The sequence below is a fragment of the Cnephaeus nilssonii genome (genome assembly GCF_951640355.1).
Source record: "Cnephaeus nilssonii genome assembly, chromosome: 6".
Taxonomy (NCBI): Eukaryota; Metazoa; Chordata; class Mammalia; order Chiroptera; family Vespertilionidae; genus Cnephaeus; species Cnephaeus nilssonii.
The window spans coordinates 16,498,125-16,522,939 of record NC_137077.1 but is presented as its reverse complement, the minus strand read 5'-3'; the positions used below and the strand labels follow the sequence as shown (position 1 = coordinate 16,522,939).

The following is a 24,815-nucleotide window of genomic DNA, read 5'->3' as shown; positions in this document are numbered from 1 at the left end:
TGACTAGCTTTTCCAGCCAGTGTTGAGTGCTCCTATGAGATCTGACATCGTAAATTAAAACCAGCCAGCCCTGTTGTATGATGTTTCTCCAGTAATATTTGTTACTTGGTTGTAAGCAATGAGAAAGTTTGTTCAGCAGGGTTCAGTCCAAGCAAGGTTGAGGTTCTTCCAAATAAGAAACACTGGGGTAAGAGTTATTTTTGAGCATTTTTAAAAGACTGATTTTAAAAAAACATTTGTAAAAGACTGATTACAAGAATTGATCAGGGAATCTAAATCAGATGAGTTGGGAGATGATTACTGTATATGGTTGCAGAAGCAGGATAATAGATTTTTTGAAAGTGTTCGAGTTAATGGATTGGAAGTCTCAGGTCAATGAGAGTACAATAAATGAGCCACAGGGAGAAGGATAGCAATTGACAACTGGGATGCCTGAAATTGAGATATAGAAGGTAAAACAGTTATTGATGACAAGGTTCAGATTCTTACCACTGGAGTGAATGGATGTGATGGAATAGACTAGAGCAGTGGTCGGCAAACTCATTAGTCAACAGAGCCCAATATCAACAGTACAACGATTGAAATTTCTTTTGAGAGCCAAATTTTTTAAACTTAAACTTCTCCTAACGCCACTTCTTCAAAATAGACTCGCCCAGGCAGTGGTATTTTGTGGAAGAGCCACACTCAAGGGGCCAAAGAGCCGCATGTGGCTCGCGAGCCGCAGTTTGCCGACCACGGGACTAGAGGAACAAGTTTTTGGAGATGGAGAGATCAAGCATCCAAGAGGCCAAGTGTTGGTGTTGCATGCGTCATCTGTAAGAATGTTGAATTCACACACAATGCAGACAAAGGAGAAGGTGAGGAAAACCTAGAGCAAGGAGCAACAGCCTGTAATTTCTGAGGTAGAGTGGCCAAGAGGTTGATAAATGATAGCAGTAAAGATGGTAGATGGGCCATGGCCTTTGTGCCTATGTGGCTAGAGCGTCAACCCGTGGACAAGGGTCCTGGGTTCATCACTAAAAAAAGTAGTGCAAAGGATATACTGATGCACCTAGGATGATACCAAGTCTGAATTTGATAACTCAAGTTTGTGGATGATATAGAAAGGCAGTCTCACTGTCTGATAGCACATGACATCAACTATGTCTCCTGAGAAACGTCGAGTCCACAAGTAACCTGTTGATAAGTGTCCCCAAAAAAGAAAAGGTGAGATGATTAATAAAAGGGGAAGAAAATGATGCTTTTGCTCAGGGAACGTTTCAGGTATCTAGAATGTACTTCTTTGTGAGTTATCTTTACTATTGGCCGGTAGGCATAGTGCTAAGTCTATTTTTTTAAAAAATATATTTAATTGATTTTTTTTTTTTTTTACAGAGAGGAAGAGAGAGGGACAGAGAGTTAGAAACATCACTCAACTGCCTCTTGCACACCCCCCACTGGGGACATGCCCGCAACCAAGGTACATGCCCTTGACCGGAATCAAACCTGGGACCCTTAAGTCCGCAGGCCGACGCTCTATCCACTGAGCCAAACCGGTTTTGGCAGTGCTGTCTATTTAAAACAACTTTCAGGTGCAACAGGTGATGTTTTAATTTTTATTTTATTTTTTTGCTTGTGGTAAAAATAGGATGAATTACTGCGTCTAAAGATTACACCATCTGGAAAATTTCTGGTGCAAAGGCCCTATGAAAACAGAGTTCCAGTGTAGTATCCTCGGGTGATTCTCTCAGGTGGCTCTGTGACTCCCGCATTGTACTCTGCCCACATTATATTAAGGGAGAAGATTATCCTTAAGTGTCAGTAATGCCACCACCTCTGAGGATCCACTTCAGCAACCAGCTGCCCAGGTATTATCAAACCATAGCAGCTTGGAGACCATTCCAGTCAGATCAAATCTAGCCCTGGTAATGCGGACACATTTCAGTGAGAATAGCAAAACCTACCTCTTAAAAACTATTAGTACAGTTGAGCCAGAGCCAAACTTTGCAGGGTAACGATTTAGCAGGACAACCTGCAGAGATTATGCTCAGTACTTTGTTGCTCTGCCCATTACAATTTGAGACTAGACTGGAAGAAGTAACTGAACTGCGGCAGGCACAGTGCACATTGGGACCGTCCTATATGCATTAATTCCGTTTGTGAGGTTACCAGTACTGCGAAAGCTTGGTCCTTTGCCACTCAGCTCCGTTTCCCCTCCTTTGCCTATGTATTCAGTGAAGCTTGCTAATCAAAATACAATATTTAATTAATATTACTAAGTTTAATGCTATTGCTTAAATTTATGTAAATACTGAGGTTTGTAGAAAAAAATTAAAATATAAAATTGCCTCTAGGAAAATAACCTGTCATTAAAAGAAATGTCTCCTCCACTTGAACAAAATAAAATGACTTTAATCCACAGGAAACATTTTTAGTGAAAGGGTTTAAAATTACTCGAACTTAACCATGCAGAAATCAGATAAACGTTTAAAAATCATTTTAAAGCAGCTTATAAACTAGTTTGGAGATCAGAATCTGGGTAAATGATCAAGACTCGCTAGATCCAATCTCAGCTTCTTTCCTTTCTTGGAAGAAAGCATCGTGAAGTATCTAAGTTCCTAAGAAATACAGATATTTGCCGTCCATGGCATTTCTGAGGATATTTGAATTGTAACAAATGTCTGAAGCTTCACCAGGTTTTAATTTGATTCAGTAATGTGGTTAGGGCTTCCCGGCCTAACCATAAATCACTAGGCATGATTAAAATCGAGTATGTATCCACCTCAGGTATCTGAAGTTGCCCATTCAGGCATTCCTAAATGTCTCCTTTTGTTTTGTTGAATTATTAAACGTTAGGTTTAAATTATGGTCAGGTACAGGTGGAGGGTAACTCAGAGACGGCTCCCAACAAAGACAGTTTGAGCCCCAACTAACTGTTCGCCTGTAATGATTAATGCCCCAACCTTCAGGGTAAGAAGCAAATGGAATACTTAACAATACAATTTTATCACAAATTCAGGGGCAATTTCAAGTTCCCTGTAGTCGAGGTCCGGCTTCTCCCGAGTTTCGGGAACAAAAGAAGCATTCCCAAGCCGAGACGTGCAGGCGTTTGTTTTCTTTTTACTCGAAAGTAAATCAAATCAAGGACGAGGAGTGTCCGCACACACGCCTCGCTGCTTCTCCTTCCTCTCGGGGCTAGCGGCTGGGGAAGGAGGGCCTCTTCTTCGGCGGGTCCCGTCCCGAGAGTGAGAAAGGCCCAGCCGCGGTCCTCGCAACTCAGCTCGGGGCGCCCGACCCCGGGGAGGAAGGCTTCTTCTCCAGCCGGGAGCGGGGAGGAAACGGCGCACAAAAGCAGCCCGACTGGTTCCTTATCAGCGTCCAGGGGAAGGGCGGAGAAAGGGGAAACAGAAACGGGCCGGCGCGGCGCTCCCGCCCGAGCGGCTTTTAAACTGCGTTTCCACAGCCTCTCGCAGGGCGCCGCGGCTAATGGAACCCGCGCGACGCGTCGGGCCAATCAGCGCCGCGCTTCCTCCGGCCTCCGGCCAATGGCGGCGCGCGTTCTTGGGGCGTGGGCGAAGCAGGCTGCTTTCCTTGGCTGTCGTGTGTGTGGGCTGGGGTTGGTGCGGACGCCTGGCTGGGCTGCACTTGGTCCGCAGTTCTGCTCCGGGGGCTTTTGTGTCCGCCTTTGGCTTTGCTTTCTGTGAGCGTTTATTTTTTGTTTGTTTTTTGTTTTCTCCACGCGCTGCTCCCCAGCGGAAGCCGTGAGGCTCGGAGGCAGCAGCCCTCACCCCAGGCGAGGAGCGAGCGCGCCAGCGTGAGCACCCAAGTGACGGCTGCGGGGAAGGGGGTTCGCCGCCGAGATGCCGGAGTTCCTGGAAGACCCCTCGGTCCTGACGAAGGAGAAGTTGAAGAGTGAGTTGGTGGCCAACAACGTGACGCTCCCGGCGGGGGAGCAGCGCAAAGACGTGTACGTGCAGCTCTACCTGCAGCACCTCACGGCACGCAACCGGCCGCCGCTCGCCGCCGGCGCCAACAGCAAAGGGCCCCCGGACTTCTCCAGCGACGAGGAGCGCGAGCCCACCCCGGTCCTCGCCGCCGCGGGCCGCAGCCGCGCCGCCGCCGGCAGGGTAAGGGCGCCCGGCCCGGGCCACAAAGGCGGCCGTTGGACGGTTGTCGCTCCCCGCGCGCTCGCGGTCCTCCCTCCTCGGCGCCCCCTCGGGCCTCCTCGGCGGCGGGGCGGGCTTGCCGGCCGTGGGAGGGGAGGGCGCTGGAGAGGAGAGTCCCGGAGTTGGGGCCACAGGGCTGGCGTTTTGGCTGCGTGTGCCTGGGAGGCGTGAAGTTCGCGTGTGCGCGGAGGTTGCGCGTGGGCGGCGGGGGGCTCGGTGTCGCTGGACGCGCCGCCGGTTCGGTATTCGGACAGGGACTACCGTGCCCTTTTCGACAGCGCTCAGGAGGGGTCAGCCCGAAACTGCTCCGGGTTACCTTGGAGCGTTTTCCCGCTTTCTGAACTGCAGTGACTGGTAACCGAGTCTCGGAGCGCTCCCTGGAGGGCAATTGGTGCATACTAATTTCTAACCAAAATTTGAAATAAATTCCCGCCTTTTTATGTTGTTGTTTTTTTTTAATCTGGAGGGCTTTTTGAACCGTTTATGTTTTTCTTGTTTGTGTTATTCTTTTCCAGTAACAAGGCCATCTTTTGGCGGGGGACCTTAAAATGAGCATTTAAAAATACGCCATTAAGCGGTTATCTTAGACACTCAAACATTTTAAAATTCTGGTTATTAAGGGCTTGGGTTTTTGGATTTTTTTGGTCAGTTTTGTAGGAGGAAAGCAAAGACTTCGGAATCATGAGACACGTTTATTTCATGACATTCTGGGATGTCAGTGTCACAATCTGGAATATCTAATCGCGGGTAAATCTCACATTGGCTCCAGCAAATGGATATTTTGTTTGAGAACAGTTTGCGGGTTTTGTTCGGTAGGTTTCTATAGGTTGTTTTGCTGGGAAGAATCTATAAAGTTACCAGACTTCAAATCCTAACAGAATGTAGTTCGAAGTAGTGATTGATGTAAGCGACAATGCTTTGTAAGGACTTAGAATATTGAGCTTGGAGCTGTTGCTACTAATTATTGGTATAATTCAAAAGTACTTGTTTCGAAGTTATGTTGTTTAACTTGTTTTAAAAAATCTATCTGATGTGCTTTCTGGACTACCCATATAGAAATGAAAGAAAGATGTAATAAATACATGTAAATTTAATTGAAAATGTTAGCCTGGGCTTTCAAGAATTGAAAATCTTATAACTTAAGCCAGTGCCTGGAAAATAGTAGTACCAGGTCTGTATTTGTTCAATAAATAAAAGACTGCCGGGCCGGAATGGCTCAGTGGTTGAGCATTGACCTATGAACCAGAGGTCACGTTGGATTCCAGGTCAGGGCATTTGCCCGGGTTGCAGATCGATCGGTAGCAGAGGCAGTCAATGATTCTCATCATTGATGGTTTTTTCTCTCTCTCTCCCTTTCCCTTCCTCTCTGAAATAAATATATATTTTTTAAAAATAATAAGCAAATAAAAGACTGACCTTATTGTTTCTGATGTCTTGTTTTTGTGGATTTAAAGAAAGCCAGTTGCCCTAACCGGCTTGGCTCAGTGGATAGAGCTTTGGCCTGTGGACTGAAGGGTCCCAGGTTCGATTCCGGTCAAGGGCATGTACCTTGGTTGCGGGCACATCCCCAGTGGAAGGTGTGCAGGAAGCAGCTGATCGATGTTTCTCTCTCATCGATGTTTCTAACTCTCTATCCCTCTCCCTTCTTCTCTGTAAAAAATCAATAAAATATATTTAAAAAAAAAAAGCCAGTTGACTCTTCCATTAAAAAAACAGATTTATATTTGAAGTAGAGCATATCCCTCATCTGTTTTTCTCCAGTCCCTCTGAAAAAGAAAGTAATGCTCAAACTATTTCAGTAAAGATTTGGCTGAAATGAATTTTTTAAAATATATTTTTATTGATTTCAGAGAGGAAGGGAAAGGGATAAAGAGATAGAAACATCAATGATGAGAGAATCATTGATTGGAACAGGTCTTCTATAGAACCCTATCTTGGTCTATGCAAACATTCTTTTTTGTTGTTAATTCTTAACCAAGGATATTTTGTTGTTGATTTTTAGAGAGTGGAAAGGAGGGAAGGAGGCTGGGAAAGAGTTAGTGGTTGGCAACATCGTGGTGTGGTCGTCAGAGGGGCATATGGATTGGTTGCCTCCTGCAGGAGCCGGTACAACCTGCAAACCAGGTATATGCCCATGTCTAGGAATCAAACTTGAGACCCTTATGTTCACAGGCTGATGCTCTAACTACTGAGCAACACTGGCCAGGGCACAGACATTCTTGAACTATAGAAGTATTTGGTTGTATGTTTTATAATAGGACTAGAGGCCGGGTGCACAAAATTTGTGCAATGGGAAAGCGGGGTCCCTCAGCCTGGTCTGCACCCTCTCACAGTCAGGGACTCTGCTGCTTACTGCCCACCTGCTCACTGCTCCTTAGCACTGCCTTGAGTCCGGCTCTGGCTGAGCAGCACTCCCCCTGGTGGTCAGAGCGCATCATAGTGACCTGTCATTTTGCCCTTCCATTGATTTGCATATAAAGCTTTTATTATATAGGATAGGAAGGATAGGATTACTGTTCTTACTTTGATGATTCATTTTCTACAAAAACAGCCATCTTGGTTTTGATGTTTGTTCTTCAATTAGTTTTTAGAAGAGTATGCCCCAACCTACCCTGTGTTCTAAATTTCATTTTAATCACCCACCATTTTTTTAGTTCCTGTCTTATGCTCTTAAGTACTGGAAATGGATTTCTGCTGACCCTGCCCACCACCTTAATTTATTATTTTTTTATTTTTTGTATGATAATCATCATGTTTATTATTTTTGTAATCTCACATTTCCCATATTATCCAAGTTGTTTAGCACTATGCAAATAAACTCTGCGTGAAAGGAATTAACATTTTAAGAGACCCTAGTATGTTCAGTGGTATGCTAAGCCTTTTATATGTCATTTTATGTTTTGATACGTATAGAGAAAAACTATTTCACGGCCATAAAGTTAGGACCTCTCTACTTGTATTTAAAACTCAAAAAAATATGTATTCTTGGCTAGGCTTAATAGTGTGAACAACTTGAAGAAGTTAATAGTGGTCCCTAGCTGGTTTGGCTCAATGGGTAGAGCGTCGGCCTGCAGACTGAAGGGTCCCAGGTTTGAATGTGGTCAAGGGCATATGCTGGAATTGTGGACTCAATCTCCAATAAGGGGTGTGCAGGAGGCAGCTGATCAATGATTCTCGCTCATCGTTGATGTTTTTATCAACCTCTCCCTTCTTCTCTGAAGTCAATAAAAAATATTTAAAAAAATAGTCTCTTAAAAAAAGAAAAAATTAATAGTGGTAGTTGGTCAATAACATCATAAAAAGCAGAAATTTAAAATCATCTGTTTTAAAGCACATTAAGTAAATGGTTATAACTTAGGAGTCTAATGGTTATAACTTAGGAGTCTAAAGCACATTAAGTAAATGGTTATAACTTAGCAGGTATAGGGAAAATATTGAATATATAGGAAAAGCATCTTGGCATTTATAATAGTGAAATTATTCTCTTTTGAACATTCCTTTTATGTGTACAACATTTCATGTTCTAGTCATTGTTAGCCCCGTTTGTAGTAACAATATAGACTCACTTTTTTTTTTTTAAATGGGAACGTGGGAAGAATTAACTTCTTTTATTGTTATTGATTTTAGAGAGGAAGGGAGAGGGAGAAAGAAACATCAGTGATGAGAGAATCATTGATCGGCTGCCTCCAGCAGGGCCCCTCCTGGGGATCTAGCCTGCAACCCAGGCATGTGCCCTGATGGGTAATCAAACCATGACCTCCTGGTCCATAGGTCGATGCTCAATCACTGAGCCACACCAGCTGGGCTAAACTCACATTTCTTAAAGAATATTTGCAATCTGTGAGAAAGCCAAATTATGTTTGAGAGTTACAGAAAAGGCTAATTTTTTAGGTGGTGAATTTTTAACACTTTAAAATAAGTCAAACTGGATTTGGCCAAAGGCATAGCATTTAAACATGGGTTTATGAGGAATATTTTTAAAAAGAATGTTCTTAACTGATTTTAGAGAGATGACAGAAGAGAGAGAAACATCCATCGGTTGCCTCCCATATGCACCCAGACCAAGGATAGAACCCACAACCTAGGTATGTGGCCCTGATGGGGAATCAAACCAGCAGCTTTTTGTGCAAGGGACAACACTCAACTACTGAGCAATTGTTTTATTTCTGTCATCGCTGTGGTCTCTCAGATTCATTTGATATAACATGACAAAAATGTTTGCATGTCCGAAATTTGTTTTGGGTTTTAGTTTTCTATTTCTAAGGCTTTTATTTTATGCATTTTGGTGATAGCAGTATTTTTAGGTGTTGAGATGATCTAGATTGTTGTAAAAAAAATAAACATTTACGGAGTTGGCAGTCTGCCTGTTACTGCCAAGATGCAAAGTATTGTAGCAATTTTGAATCCAGTGGAGTATAACTTTCTTGAATGATCTTGCTCTGGTCAGGATTATGAATTCTTACCAGGAAATATTTGAAGACATGGAACAAAACATTAAAAAGTGTGCTAATGTGCCCTGGCCATTTTGGCTTAGTGGATAGAGCATCAGCCCTCTGACTGAAGGGTCCCAGATTCGATTCCGGTCAAGGGTATGTACAATGGTTGCAGGCTCAAATCCCCCAGGTGGGAGGCAGTGATTTTTCTCTGTGTCTCTTCTCCTCCCTTCCACTCTCTAAAAATCTGTGGGAAAAAATCCACCGGTGAGGATTAACAACAGCAACAAAAGTATGCTAATGAAGGTAAATATTAATTAAATCATAAATTGCCATCAGACTCTACAATAAGGTGTTAAGTGTACAGGCTTCTGAATCAGGGTTATAGATTTAAATTCTGGGTGAGCTGCTTATTTAGATGACTTTTTTATTTTATTTTTTTAAATATGTTTTATTGATTTTTTTACAGAGAGGAAGGGAGAGGGATAGAGAGCTAGAAACATCGATGAGAGAGAACCATCAATCAGCTGCCTCCTGCACACCCCCACCGGGGACGTGCCTGCAACCAAGGTACATGCCCTTGACCGGAATCGAACCTGGGACCCTTCAGTCCGCAGGCTGACGCTCCATCCACTGAGCCAAACCGGTTTTGGCTAGATGACTTTTAATAATGAACATTGTCCATTAGATGCTCAGTTTTCATTTGGAAAATAGAAATAATCTAATAGCTACTTAATTAGGTTGAGGCTTACAGTAGGTTGCATTTCTGAAAGTGTCTAGTGCTCAGCAATTTATACTACTACTACTATTACTACTACTACTACTACTACTACTAGAGGCCTGGTGCACGGATTCGTATACTGGTGGGGTCCCTCAGCCTGGCCTGTGGGGATCGGGCCAAAACCGGCTCTCCAACATCCCCCTAGAGGTCCTGGATTGCAAGAGGGAGTAGACCAGGCTGAGGGACCCCACCGGTGCATGATTGGGGCTAGGGAGAGACCAGTGGGAGGGCTCCAGGGTATGCACGGCCCATCTCGCCCGGTCCTTATTGGCCGAACTCCAGCAGCAAGCTAACCTACCGGTCGGAGCATCTACCCCTGGTGATCAGTGCACGTCATAGCAACTGGTCGAGCGAACGGTCGGGCACTTAGCATATTAGGCTTTTATTATATAGGGTAACATGTGATTTCTAAACTTTTTTGTTTTTATTTAATGCCAGAACAATGCAGTGTTACCATAATATATTTTTCAGAATTGGGTGAGGTAAGTTTGTGAAAGTGATGTATGCATAGTCTATTCAAACATTACTATACAGCATATTATGCAGAATGTCTGAGTTACCCATGCAAAAGTGTGCTTAAGTTTTCTCTTTAAAATGGGAATATTATTATCTGTCGCATAGAATTTTTATTCATTAATTTAATACATACAAGTTACTTAGAAAACAGCTTGGTACATAATAAGTATTCACTAAAATCTGTTTCATAATAATTATTATACTTCAGCATCTTTACTACTAATGGTAGTGATTTTAAAATAAGGAACTCATAGGTGATACTATACAACTGTTGGATTTTATTTTATTATTATTACTAGAGGCCCGTTGCACGATATTTGTGCAAGAATAGGCCTTCCTTCCCCTGGCTTAAGTCCCTGCTCCTGGCCCGCCTGGGAGCTGGCAAGTCCTCGCTTCTGTCTGTAGCACTGCTCCTGTAGCTCCCTCCACCACCCCATGCCCCCCTCCCCTCATAGCAGGCTTCCCGCCCCTCCTGGCTGTTCCACTCCTCCATACGCAAATTAACCCGCCATCTTTGTTGGGTTACTTTGCATACTCTTATTGACTGTGGGCATAGCAGAGGTATGGTCATTTTACATGTTTGTCTATTATTAGGTAAAATTATTACTAGAGGCCCAGTGCACAAATTGTGCACATTGGGTCTGGCTGTCCTGCCCCGATGGGAGCCCACTGGGCTGAGCCAGTGGGAGGGAGGGGCCGCGGGCAGTTGGCCCGGTCGGCCCCACCCCTGATTGGCCCCCGGCCAGCCCCACTCCCAATCAGGATGTTCAGGGACTATGGGGGGCAGGGCTGGCCAGGCAGGGGGGCTGATTGGGGCCCAGTTCAGGCTGGTTGGCTGCCACAGTGCATGTCATAGCTACTGGTTCTGGTCGTTTCACCATTCTGGTTGCTGGGCTTTTATATATATAGATTATTTTAAGTATATTTTTATTGATTTCAGAGATAGAAACATCAATGATGAGAATCATTGATCAGCTGCCTTCTGCACGCCCCCTACTGGGGATTGAGCCTGCAACCCGGGCATGTGCCCTTGACCAGAATCGAACCTAGGACCCCTCAGTCCACAGGCTGATGCTCTATCCACTGAGCCAAACCGGCTAGGGCTTATTTTATTTTAAAAAAATATTTATTGAATTGATTGGGGTGACATTAGTCAACATGAACATACAGGTTTCAGGTATGGGTTTCTATGTTAGAAGATGTGTATATTACACTCTGTGCCCACCACCTAAAGTCACATCTCCTATCACCTTATATTAGGACACCCTTCTCCCCCCACCCCAACTGTTTGGTTTTAAAGTTGAAAAAGATATTAGAGATTACCTGGTAGTTGGGAAGAAACTGGAGAACAGTGCCTGGCACATACTAGGTACTAAGTATTTTTGACTGAATGAAACTTAAGAGATTAACATGATTTACTTAAAAGTAACAAAGCTTTCTGAAGACAGGAATCAGTACAACTAATGGTTCCTTCCTCACTAAACTGCTGGCTTGATAATTATGTATGTCACACTACCTATCTCCCAATTTTTATTCTTATTAAATTTGACATTTCATAAAATGACATTACTTTTCTGAAATTTTCCTACAAATTAAAAATAAAAAGCAAGCAGCCTGTTATGAACCCTTGCTCAATTTAACTTACCTTATTCCAATAAATTAACCTCTAATATTTCTTTGTACAGCTGTAGTTTTTTCATTATTTTAAGAAAATTTAAGCTGGTTTCCTACTTCGATTTGATAAGCCTTATTACTTTTTGATAAGCCTAAATGGATTTTGGGATGGGGGCGGGCGGGGAGAGTTCATTGACGGAAAAGAAGGCATAGGTAAAGGTAACACTTTCAACAATAAAAAAATTTTTTTTTAATGGATTTTTAAAAATACGTGACTTTTTTTTCTCCCCAGGTGGCACTTTCATACATTCAACAAAACATCTTATCAAGTACTTGTTCCTGTGTCAGGCACTTTTTCTTTGATTTCAGAGAGGAAAGGAGAGGGAGAGAGAGAGAGAAACATCAAGGATGAGCGAGGATCATTGATGGACTGCCTCCTGCACATCCCCTACTGAGGATCGAGACCACAACCCAGGCATGTGCCATTGACCAGAATCAAACCTGGGATCATTCAGTCTGCAGGCTGATTCTCTATCCACTGAGCCAAACCAGCTAGGGCTCAGGCACTCTTTTTATTTTAGATGTTTGGGAGACATAAGTATGACAAGACTCTTGCTTTCTGCTACATTGTTAAATGCTGCATCCAAAATCACCTGAGATACTAATTGAAATACAGATTATCAGGCCCAAGATTAGGACTCATACTAGGGTAAGACTTAAAAACATATATATTTTTATTGATTTCAGAGAAGGAGATAGAGAAACATCAATGATGAGAGTCATTGATTGGCTGCCTCCTGCTTGCCCCACACTGCAGATTGAACCTGTAAAACATCCTGGATGTTTTGATGATAGTAGAGTTTGAACATTCTTATGATGGGAGGGATTATCTACAAGTAATCTGTACCCTATTGGCTTTCTTTAAGGCATTTATGTTATACAATGGAGTTTTTTTCTAGTCTAGCCACACATTTTGGAAAATTCAAGTAGATCATCAACACGGGATTAGGTCTGTTTGATTAAAAGTCTTTTCTCTAAAGAGACTTCAGGGCTTTGATATATAGAACTCTTAGGCTCTGTGCAACTATTTTGATATCAAGGTGTGGGTTGCTTTAAGATTTGAGCCTAATGATTCTAGATAAGTGCAGTATGTACAGGGGTGGGCAACAGTAGGTTTAAAATTGTAATTCAAGTAATTCAATAAGTAATAAATAATAATACAAGAGTAAACTAATCTATGGCCAAATAATGTGATCTCCCCTTTCCATCCCCCGACAGCATTGGAAAGAAAACAGTTTATACAACTTTATGATTTTTGCCCTTTTGCATAAAATATTTCTTGTGTTCACTGTTCTGCTTAAATATCAGGACCTACATTGACTTTGACATTTATGGCCATTATTTAAATAGTGATTGGAAGTTTACATAGTTTTTCCAGTAGATACTGCTATTGCTTAAATTATTCTTAAAAATTCCTTTGCAGTTTCTCTCAAAGCTTGTTCCATGTTCTTTCAACTATAGTAGTGTCCCCCTTATCCATGGTTTCAGTTACCCTTGATTAGCCAGTCTAAATATATTAAATGAAAATTCCAGAAATAAACAGTTCACACATAAGCTTTAAATTTTGCACCGTTTTAAGTAGCATGCTGACTGAAATCTTGCATTGTCTAGCTCTGTCCCACCCGGGACATGAATCATTCCTTTGTCCAATGTATCCATGCTGTACATATAATAATACACTAAGATATTTTAAGAGGTCAAATTTATATACTTTCATTATGCTGTAGTTATAATTGTTCTATTTTATTCTTAGTTATTGCTAATCTCTTACTGTGCCTAATTTATAAATTAAACTTTATCATAGGTATATATGTACTAGTGCCCCGGATTTGTGCACATTGAAAGGAAATTAATTAGAAGGTGGCCGGCAGGACTGGAGCCAGCCTCCCGCGATCTCTCTCCTGCTGGCCGCACCTGGGGCACCACCTTGGCTTGAAGGGCATCTGCGGAGTGAGCGGGTCCCTCTGGCAGGTGGGGTCCCTCGCCCTGTCCTGTGGGGATAGGCCCAAAACTGGCTCTCCGACATCCCCTGAGGGGTCCCGGATTGCAAGAGGGCGGTTCTCCGACGACATACCCTGGAATCAGGCTCCCTTCTCTCTGGTACCAGGGTGCGTCATCCAAGAACTGCCACTGCTAAGTCACCTGAGCTTGGCGGCTCCTGCATTGAGCATCTGCCCCTAGTGGCAGTGCAAGTCATAGTGACCAGTCATTCTGCCGTTCAATCGATTTGCATATTACCCTTTTATTATATAGGACTAGAGGCCCAGTGCACAAATTTGTGCACAGGTGGGGTCTGGCTGGCCCGTCCCGATGGGGGCCGATCAAGGCTGGGCCAGCAGGGGGAGGGGCCACAGGTGATTGGCCAGCCAGCTTCACCCCCAATTGGGGTTGGGTGGGGTCAATCGGGGGCTTAGCTGGCCGAGCGGAGGGGCCGTGGGAGGTTGGGGGGTGGTGATCAGGGCCATGATTGGACCGTTTGTCCGCCACAGTGCGTCGTAGCGACTGGTCATTCCGTGATTCGGTCTCTAGGCAGGCAGGCAGGCAGGCAGGCAGGCAGACAGACAGACAGACAGACAGACAGATAGATAGATAGATAGATAAAATATGGTATATATATAGGGTTCAGTGCTATGTGCAGGGTCAGGCACCCAGTGGATAAGGGCGGACTTTTAAGGGAGCGGGAGGAAAACATCAACATGAGTGTCATTCAGCTGCCTCTTGCACACACCCTACCAGGCATTGAGCCTGCATCCTGGGCATTTACCCTGACCAGGAATTGAACTGGCAACTTTTCAGTGCATGGGATGACACCCAACCAACTGAACCACACCAGCCAGGGCCAGACTGTTGTATTCTTTTTTTTATTATTTATTTATTTTAGAGAGATAAAGAAACATCCATGATTAGAGAGAATCATTGATCATCTGCCTCCTGCATGCCCCCTACTGGGGATCGAGCCCACAACCCAGGCATATTCCCTTGGCCATAATCGAACCTGGGACCCTTCAGTCCTCAGGCCAACGCTCTATCCACTGAGCAAACCGGCTAGGGCCAGACTGTGTATTCTTAATGAAATGGTCATATAGATCTGGGATCTTGGAATATATCCCTTGAATAAGGGCAGACTACTGTAGTCTTAATGAAATGGTCATATAGAACTAAGTATGGCAAAAAGCTTTGTCAGAAGTGATGTGTCTGACTTCCTTCATGGGTCAAAAACTGGCTATTAAAGTCACTATATTACGAGAAGAATCTTCACTTGGGCTTTGTAAGTTCTGGTGTGCTTGTTTAAAGGAATCATTTTTATACATTTTTTATGGTAAAGTCTTAAACTCGTAGATTAACTTAAACATTTAAATATTATAAAAGAGGCCAGTAGTGAATTGTATTTACAGTTCTCTCGATGAAAATATTTAAATCCGGTTCATTTACTGGTTTGAATTTTTCATGACATCACCTCCTCTTTAGACAGGTTAGCCCATGTTGACTGTTTTAACAATAATGTCTGGCCCTAGCCGGTTTGGCCCAGTGGATCGAGTGTTGGCCTGCGAACTAAAGGTTCAATTCCGGTCAAGGGCATATGCCTGGGTTGTGGGCTTGCTCCCCAGTGCGGGGCTTGTAGGAGGCAGCTGATCAATGATTCTCTCTCATCATTGATGTTTCTGTCTCTCCCTTTTTATTCTCTGAATCAATAAAAATAAAATACCTTGCTAAACTCACTTATTAGCGATTTCTTTGGATAGAATCCTTGGGGTTCTCTATCTAGAAATGTCAACTGCAACTAGTTGTTTTTGTTTTTTCCTTCCCAATTTGTATACCTGTTATTCTGTTATTTCCTTTTCTTATTGCACTGGCTATGACTTCAGTATGATGTTGAATAGGAATAGTATAGTAAGGAAGGACATCCTTGACTGGTTCATTATACCTAGTGGAGGGAACATTCAGTTTTTTGTCATTAAGTACCATATTAACTAAGTTGTTTTCATAGTTTTCTTATTAAATTTGTAAAGTTTCCCTCTAAATTTGCTGAAATTTTTGTTATTATAAATAGGTATTGGATTTTGTCAAGTGCTTTGTCTATATCAATTGATATGATCATCTGATTTTTTCCCTCCATACTCTGTTGATACTACGGTATTGCACTAAGTATTGAATATTGAACCAGCCTTGCATTCTTGGAATAAACCCACTTGGTTATGGAGTATAATTCTTTTTATATACCATATTAAAGCATTCCATTTGAAAAAATAAATAAATAAAATAATAATAATGTCTGTAAAATTGAGTTACTTGATTGGCTTCTAGGTTTGTGTAATTATAACCAAACTTAGAAAATATCTCCAAACAAGGAGTTACTTTTAATTTAGTCAAATAGCTAAGGCTTAATATAACTATAAATCAACTTGAGGGTGAATTTCCATGTTTATTGTATATAATGTTATTTATATAGTAAATGAATATTTTAAAATTCATATTGAAATGATAACTGGACTTTGTTTACAGAAAGCCACAAAAAAAACTGATAAACCCAGACTAGAAGATAAAGATGATTTAGATGTAACCGAACTCACTAATGAAGATCTTCTGGATCAGCTTGTGAAATATGGGGTGAATCCTGGCCCTATTGTGGGTAAGTTGACAAAATTTCAAATATCTTTTCTGTGAAGTGGTACCCCAAATTGTTTTTCCCTTTTACCTAGCAGTTAAGTTTGGGTTCTAAGGGCCACTCTGTCAATCATTTATATGACCAGGACCTTACTTTTTTTTTTTTTTTTTTTTTTTTTTTTACTATAAATGAGGGAATTGAACTAGACAATCTCCAAGATCACTTTACCTCTGTGGTCAAGATTGTTTCATATATGCTCATATTACCTGGTGAAACACATGGTAATATGTCTTATATGTCAGTTGAGGAAAATCTAAGGTAACATGACTGGCCAAAGTCATTTAAATAGTGATTTAGTAATAGGCTTGTTAATATAACTCAAATTAATCAATACCTAGCATTTTCTGTTATTAAAAGGACCTTGTTTTCTCTTTTTATTTTTAACGGGAGAAAAACCAATTTAATATGTGCACATGGAAGAATCATTAAAAATCTTGTTTTGGTTGGAATTTAAGAATGATACCCTGAAGAGCAAACTAAAAAGAGAAAACTTAGAACTAAATACACTGAATTGCCATCATTTGGTTACTTTTGCAAGGCTGAGTATGCCTTAATTTTAGAAGATCTTGGCAATATATAATCTCAGGGTGAGGAAGTTCTATATATTTTGATCCTCTAAGTTATGTAAAAGTTTGAACACTGGAGATTTTGTGGGTTTGTTTTCTCCTGTAGGCATAGGAGCAAACAAGGATTTTGGATGCACCTTTTGTTTTATTTAATAACTGTATTTAAGTAGATAATATTTGCCTATTAATATAATAATCAGCAGACATTTGGTACCCTTGTAAAATTTTATTTAAAATGCAAAAGGGAGATGTTGAAAAATGTGTATTATTATCTATATATATAAAAAGCCCGCGACCAGAACGCTGTAACAACCAGAATTATGGGTCGCTGTGACGCCCACTGTAGCCGGCCAAAAAAAAAACACCCCACCATGGTCCTTCCCCCCCCCCCGCCCCCCCCCGCCAGTCCTGCCCCTGATCACCGCCCCTACCCCAATAAGGGGCGGGGCCATTGGCCAACCTCTTGCAGCCCCTCCTCCGCCCAGTCCCACCCCAGATGGGCTCCCACACCCCAATCAGGGGCAGGGTTGGCCGGCCAACCGCCTGCCGCCCTTTCCCCCAGCTGGCCCTGCCCCCGATGGGCCCCCACCACCCTGATCAGCCGGTGGCCCCTCCTCCCAGCCAGCTCTGCCCCATCAGCAGGCCTCCCCTAGCCCCCATCAGGGGCAGGGCCAGCCGGCCAACCACCCATGGCCCTTCCCCACAGCTAGTCTCACCCCCAATCGGTGGTTCAACACTAAATTTACACAATTACGTATTTCCAGACGTACTCATCTTGCATAACTGAAGTTTTGTATCTTCCAACCAACATTATGCCAAACACATTTACATTTTTAAAAATGTGATTTATAGTACTTTTCCTATAACTGGATGGCTACTTATGTTCATATTAATCTCTTAGAGGGTTTTTGTTGTTGTGTAATATGTTTTTATTGACTTTTTAGAAAGAGAGGAAGGGAGAGGGATAGAGAGATAGAAACATCAATGAGAGAGAAACATCGCTTGGCAGTCTTCTGCACACCCCCAATGGGGTAACAAGCCTCCAACCCTAGGCATGTGCCCTGACCGGGGAATTGAACTGGAGGACTTCTTGGCTCATGGGTTAGTGCTCAACCACTAAGCCACTCTGGCTGGGCAAGTTGTGGGTTCTAATCACAGTAATTTAGATGAGTACAATCAGTTAATAAAAATACATTTTCTACAAAGGCAAGTACTATTATGTAGTACTGGAAAAAATATACAAATTCTAAAACTTTTGGGGCAAAAATACTCAGTCCTGCCGAAGCCGGTTTGGCTCAGTGGATGGAGCATCGGTCTGCGGACTGGAAGGTCCCAGGTTCGATTCCGGTCAAGGGCATGTACATTGGTTGCGGGCACATCCCCCGGTGGGGGGTGTGCAGGAGGCAACTGGTCGATGTCTCTCTCTCAACGATGTTTCTAGCTCTCTATCCCTCTTCCTTCCTCTCTGTGAAAAATCAATAAAATATATTTTTAAAAAAATACTCAGTCCTATCTGGTTCTTCAGTAGGTTATCTAAAAAGACCTGTATCAATCTATGTATTCCATGCTATAAAAGAAACATTGTTGTAATTATGTGTTAAAATACTATAAAAATACCTTTTTATAAAACAATTCATTATACAATTCTGACCAGATGACTCAGTTGGCTGGAGTCTGTACACCAAAAGGTTGAGGGTTTGATTCCCAGGTAGGATGCATATGGGAGGCAACCAATTGATGTTCCTCTTCCTCCCCTTTCTCTCTTTTTCTCTCCTCCCCTTTCTCTAAAACAATAAAAACATCCTCAGGCAAAGGTTAAAAAATTTTATTAAAAAATTCATTTTTCTGCCGAAACTGGTTTGGCTCAGTGGATAGAGCATCGGCCTGCGGACTCTAGGGTCCCAGGTTCGATTCCGGTCAAGGGCATGTACCTTGGTTGCGGGCACATCCCCAGTAGGGGGTGTGCAAGAGGCAGCTGATCGATGTTTCTCTCTCATCGATGTTTCTAACTCTCTATCCCTCTCTCTTCCTCTCTGTTAAAAATCAATAAAATATATTTAAAAATTTCATTTTTCATTTTTATGCACTTAAATAATTACAAAGCAAAGAATGAAAGTAATATTTTAATGTTGCTAAAGATAATGTCTGAGCTTATCTTAAGTAAGACAATATAAGTACTAAAGCGAGTTCTGCCTTAATACAGGAACAACCAGGAAACTATATGAGAAAAAGCTGTTGAAATTGAGGGAACAAGGAACAGACTCAAGATCTTCTACTCCTTTGCCAACAATTTCTTCTTCGGCAGAAAATACAAGACAGAATGGAAGTAATGATTCTGACAGATACAGTGACAACGAAGAAGGTAAAGTTTTAAATAATGTTAATCAAATATATGTGATTTTTTTTTTCAGACTCATAAGATACAGTAACCATGTAGAAGATAAAATTTAAGACAATATTACCAAGACATGTAATTTTTGTTCATACTGTTATCATTAATTTTTCAAGTAATTGGATTTAAATAGCTTTTGTTGAAAACTCTAAGAAACAGAAAAGTACAAGTGTCTAATTTTCTGTCACCTAAAATTACCTAAGAACCTGTGTCTTTTTTGCTTCAAATCTCATTTTTCTAAGAGAACAAAATATTACAAATAAAGACAAAGTTGCCCCACTTATCCCTTTCCAAGTATCGTCTACATAGAAATAATCACTGACATTAGTTTTATGCTTATCTTTCCAGCCCATTTTTAAATTTTTTTATATGCATCAATCTAATACATGGTATTACTTTGTACTTTAAAAGATCTGTATTAATAATATCATGCTAAATCTTTGTCACTTTTCTTTATTCTGTTATACTGCCAAGATCTCACTTACTACTTGTCTGTTTTATTCCTTGTAATTAATATATAGCAGAAGTGTTTACATATGGTATGTTTTCTCTGTTCTCCATTTATAAGCATTTAAATTGACAGTTTTTGCTAGATAATCTGATTTCAAGGCAACTTCAGAGCAGATATTTTAGTGGACTATTTTAAGAAAATTTGACCAAATATTTAAATATTTTTGAAAATAGTACAAGAAATAAATGACCTTTTAAAATTTATTATAAGAACAAGTTTATATTTATAAATATTCATTTCATTTATATGACTTGTTTTATAATTTCATGATTACTTAATTTGACCCAAATTATTTATATCTCTTAAGCATTGCCTGCCAGGGCATAGTCTGTCAAATTGGTTGTTCAGAATATGAAATATAGAGCCTTTTTCTTCAACAGCACTATGTTAGCAAGGAGGCAAAGAATAAAATCAGCTTAAACACAAGTAATGCTTAAACTTCCTGCCTCTTTTGCCTCTACAGGAAAGAAGAAAGAACACAAGAAAGTGAAGTCCACTAGGGATTTTGTTCCTTTTTCTGAACTTCCAACTACTCCCTCTGGTGGATTTTTTCAGGGTATTTCTTTTCCTGAAATCTCCCCCCGTCCTCCTTTGGGCAGGACTGAACTACAGGCAGCTAAGAGAGTGCATACCTCTAAGGGGGACCCACCTAGGGAACCTCTTATTGCCACAACCTTGCCTGGCAGGGAACAGTTGCACAAGTTAGCCTCTGGAGGGAATTTGTTTATTTCCTCCAGTTCTAGCCATGATAGATGTTTAGAGAACAGTTCTTCGACATCTCAGCATGAACTCGCTGCCATGTTGGTCTCTGCTGCAGCTTCTCCTTCACTGATTAAAGAAACCACCACTACTTGCTATAAAGACAAAATAGGAAATATTTACTGTGGAGAGAAAAGTGGAATTCAACCATTATATACTGAGAGATCCCATGGTTCAAGTCAGTCGATTCTGTCCAGTGAAAGGAAAACACTAGAAGAGTCTGAGAGATCACAAGTAATTTCTCCACCACTTGCTCAGGCAATCAGAGATTATGTCAATTCTCTGTTGGTCCAGAGTGGGGTAGGTAGTTTGCCTGGAACATCTAACACTACACCCTCACTGGATATAGAAAACATATGGAAGAGAATTGATCAATCTAATTTTCAAGAAACTGAATCTCTCTCTCCTCCACGAAAATTGCCTAGACTGAGCAAAAAGTCAGGAGAGGAAAAGGATTCAGGTTCCTTTGTGGCATTTCAAAATATACGTGGATCTGAATCCATGTCTTCTTTTGCTACAAGTGTTGTCTCTCGCTCACTTGCTACCTTAGGCATAGAGATGTCTAAGCAATCACAGCATGATAAAGTAGATGCCTCAGAACTATCTTTTCCTTTCCACGAATCTATTTTAAAAGTAATTGAAGAGGAGTGGCAGCAAATTGACAGGCAGCTGCCTTCATTGGCATGCAAGTATCCAATATCTTCCAAAGAGGCAACACAGATATTATCAGTTCCAAAAGTAGATGATGAAATCCTGGAGGTTATTTCTGAAGCCACTCCACCAGCAGGTACTCAGGTAGCTTCAACTGATAAACAGTTGGACTCAGCACTTTGTAGAGTATATGAAGCTGCAGCATCAGCATTGCAGGTTGCAACCCATACCGCCTTTGTAGTTCGGGCTATGCAGGCTGACATTAGTCAGGCTGCACAAATTCTTAGCTCAGATCCTGGTCATAGCCACCAGGCACTTGGGATTCTGAGCAAAACATATGATGCAGCCTCATTTCTTTGTGAAGCTGCATTTGATGAAATAAAGATGGCTGCCCGTACCATGGGATCTTCCACTTTAGGTCGCCGTTATCTCTGGTTGAAGGATTGCAAAATTAATCCAGCTTCTAAGAATAAGCTGGCTGTTACTCCCTTTAAAGGTGGAACATTATTTGGAGGAGAAGTATACAAAGTAGTTAAAAAGCGTGGAAATAAACACTAATAAAGTTAAAAATAAAGACATCCATCTTAACTTTGATATGGGGAAATTAGCAGATTTTCTAGGGATTTTAAGTACTTTTAAATAAAAAATTTTAAGGTGTTTTTAGTTTCCAGATGGGGCTAATTTTAAAGTGTCAAGTTTCAACCCATCAAATTATAGTTTAAAAGTAATTGCCTACATAGAACTGCATTTTAAAAAAAGTTGCACAGATAGAAAACCTGATACAATTTAAAGCTTTGTAGGTCACATTTTTATCTCAAATCGTTCACTCTTTTCCATAAGATTTTACAACTATTCAAAACTAAGAAAATTCTATTAATTAGAATATAAGTAGTCTTCGCTGGTCTTACTATCTTTTTATTTTCTACAGCTTTTCTACATTTTTTTCTTTTTCTCACTTTTGTTTGTTTTTTACTTATGTCTACAGTATCATTCATAATATTCTAGATTATTGCATCTCAGTGTGCCAGTCTTCAAACTGTTACTGATCCACAGATAAGCATGCAAAATAATTTGAATCTAGGAACACTTTCAGATTAATGACAGGGTTTATTTTCTTGGTAAAATTTTACTGATAGAGAAAACAGTGTGATGACCTACATTCTGTTGTAAGTGCCTCATTTCTTCATGGGCTGGTGGCAAACACTTTGTGGACCACACTGAGATATGCTCTAAACCATGATACTCTAGGATAGTGCATTCTCACTATCACTGTAGTTTATTAGATGAACTCGATACTGGAAAGATGGGAATTTAAAAAAACACTTTCAAGGTATGTTGCAGTTCATAGGTTTAATCTAAATTCTAAAAGCAAATTTAAGTTAGTTGGGTGGTGATTTTTTAAATCATAAGAAATCATACTATACCCCAGTATCTTTGTGTCTATATAAAACAGTATATTACCTTGTGTTTTCATTTCTATGATTGTAAGATGAGAGTCTAACTGTAGAGGCATTTGATAATCGAACTTCTTTGTACTTTTATGAAAATAATAGTATTAAGTGTAAGCAAAATATGGTCCCTTGGGTACTCATAGCCAGATTCTTAGACTATAAATGCCCATCTTTGCAGCTTTCTGGGAATAATTTATTTGTTGTTTGTCTTCTGAAATGTACATGTATACATGTACCTACTAAGTGTTGTGTGACTTTAAAAATGTATTACTGTAGAATGCTTCTGCAAATTCAATAAAGTTGTTAAATTTGAACAGTTTTGTGTGGTCTCCAGCAACATGTTGTATGTGTGTTTTATTCTTGGAGTTAAAATAAGTTAGATATTTGCAAATGAACATCCCTTTATCATTTCATCATTGAAACTCAATTGACATTATAGTGGTATAGTTGAAAATACTCTAAATATAGTTTTATTATATTTGAGGACCATGTTTTTATTGGCTGTTGGAATTTAAAATTTGTAAGAGAAATTAATCTGTAACCAGATACCTTATTTTAAATCAGTTTCTGCTCAACTACTATTGGGTTCTTCGGATGTTTTCTAATTCTTAGAATCTGAGTTAACAAAGCTTAAGATTTTATAAAGCTAATGATTGTTCCAAATACAGATATATAATAGATCTATTAATAGGAGCTTTGGGATGTAGGGGATAGAGTTGATACTTAAATCCTAAATAAAGATTGAACTATTTGAGCTAACATGCTGAAAATAAAAATCACTGCTCATTTTTGGGAAATTTGCTAGTAGACATTTGGACTGACTAGTGCTAGACTAGCTAGCAAGACACATGGCTTCCTTGACTACTTTTAGTACAACTGCATTGAGTTCATGCGAAGCTAATGGACTCCATTTTTTCTTTGGTACGAAAGTAATCTAAAGTTTTTGGTAACAAGTTTTAGAGGTAACAACTGACATTTTGCTATGTGATGATAAACGGTCACAAAATGTGGAAGTTAAATTTATATCAGTCTTTTAATAAATCTAGCTCTTTAAGTGATGGAGGAATGGAATATTAAAAGCCTATAAAAAGACATACATATTTATTTGGGTTGTTAATAACTATTATGGTGGTATGCTAAGTAATACATATGCACTAGCTTCTCTTTAAAGAAATGTTATATTGTATTGGGAGGAGGTGAAGAAGTGGCCTGTGATTGGTTGGACTTTTCTGCCAACAAGATTTCTCCTTACCTCTCCTCAGTTGTACTTAGGTTTTTGTTGTTGTTTTTTTTAAATATAGTTTTATTGATTTCAAAGAGGAAGAGATAGAAACATCAATGATGAGAGAGAATCATTGATCAGCTGCTGCCTGCACGCCCCTTACTGGGGATCGAACCCAGAACCCTTCAGTCCCCGGGCCTATGCTCTCTATCCACTGAGTCAAACCAGCTAGGGCTGTACTTAGGTTTCCTATAATCACATCAAAAAAGAAAGGAGGAGAGACTTAAGTTGCACTTATGTATTAACATTGTTGCACTTAATGTTATTAGAAGCTTGGTACTGTATAATTAGGTTTTGTTTTTCATTCTTAGAATTCCCTATAGCTTTTTCCTTTACGTATTTCAATTTTTAATTTAATAACAAACATTAACAATGTATGGACAAAAGAATGGCAACAACTATATATTTTAATGTTCTTTTCCCACCTCTAAATAGTTTTTGTTTTGTTTTTTTAATATATATTTATTGATTTCAGAGAGGAAGGAAGAGGGAGAGAGAGATAGAAACATCAATGATGAGAGAGAATCATTGATAGGCTGCCTCCTGCACGCCCCCCACTGGGGATCGAGCCCGCAACCCAAGCATGTGCCCTTGACCGGAATTGAACCTGAGACCTTCCAGTCCGCAATCCAACACTCTATCCACTGAGCCAAACCAGCTAGGGCACCTCTAAATTGTTTTTAGTGAAAAGCCTCTATGGGAGCAGTTTGAATTCATTTTGTTTCAGGCTGTTAGTCCCAGAAAAAGGGAAGGAGAATAGGAAGTTGTCATTAGATTAAGGATGGGGGAGATAAACAGAAATGGAGTAAAACAATAATGGAAAAGAAAAAGACAAAAATTGCAGTTAAACAGTTTTGGTTTGTTGAGGTAATACCTGTAGATGACTTATTTTATATATTAGTGTGCCTAAAACTAGCATTCCAAACTAATGTTAAGATGGTTTCGTTTATTGTATGTTTCAGAAAGTAATGGTTTCTCCAATGTTATT

At 40.6% G+C, this 24,815-nt stretch overlaps 1 protein-coding gene across 4 annotated transcripts in view; it reads left to right on the top strand.

Moving 5' to 3' along the window:
* The first annotated feature begins 2,507 nt into the window (after positions 1-2,507).
* TMPO (thymopoietin) overlaps positions 2,508-24,815 on the top strand; it is a 34,978-nt gene continuing 12,670 nt past the window's right edge. For 2 of the 4 annotated variants that reach the window (XM_079773396.1, XM_079773395.1), the window contains exons 1-3: positions 2,536-4,106; positions 16,053-16,179; positions 18,985-19,143. In XM_079773396.1, the coding sequence (XP_079629522.1) occupies positions 3,840-4,106; positions 16,053-16,179; positions 18,985-19,143 (553 nt within the window). In that variant the 5' untranslated portion in view covers positions 2,536-3,839. Of the gene's footprint in view, positions 4,107-16,052; positions 16,180-18,984; positions 19,144-20,147; position 24,815 lie in introns of those variants that run through there. The other 2 variants (XM_079773393.1, XM_079773394.1) reach the window with 2 other exon arrangements.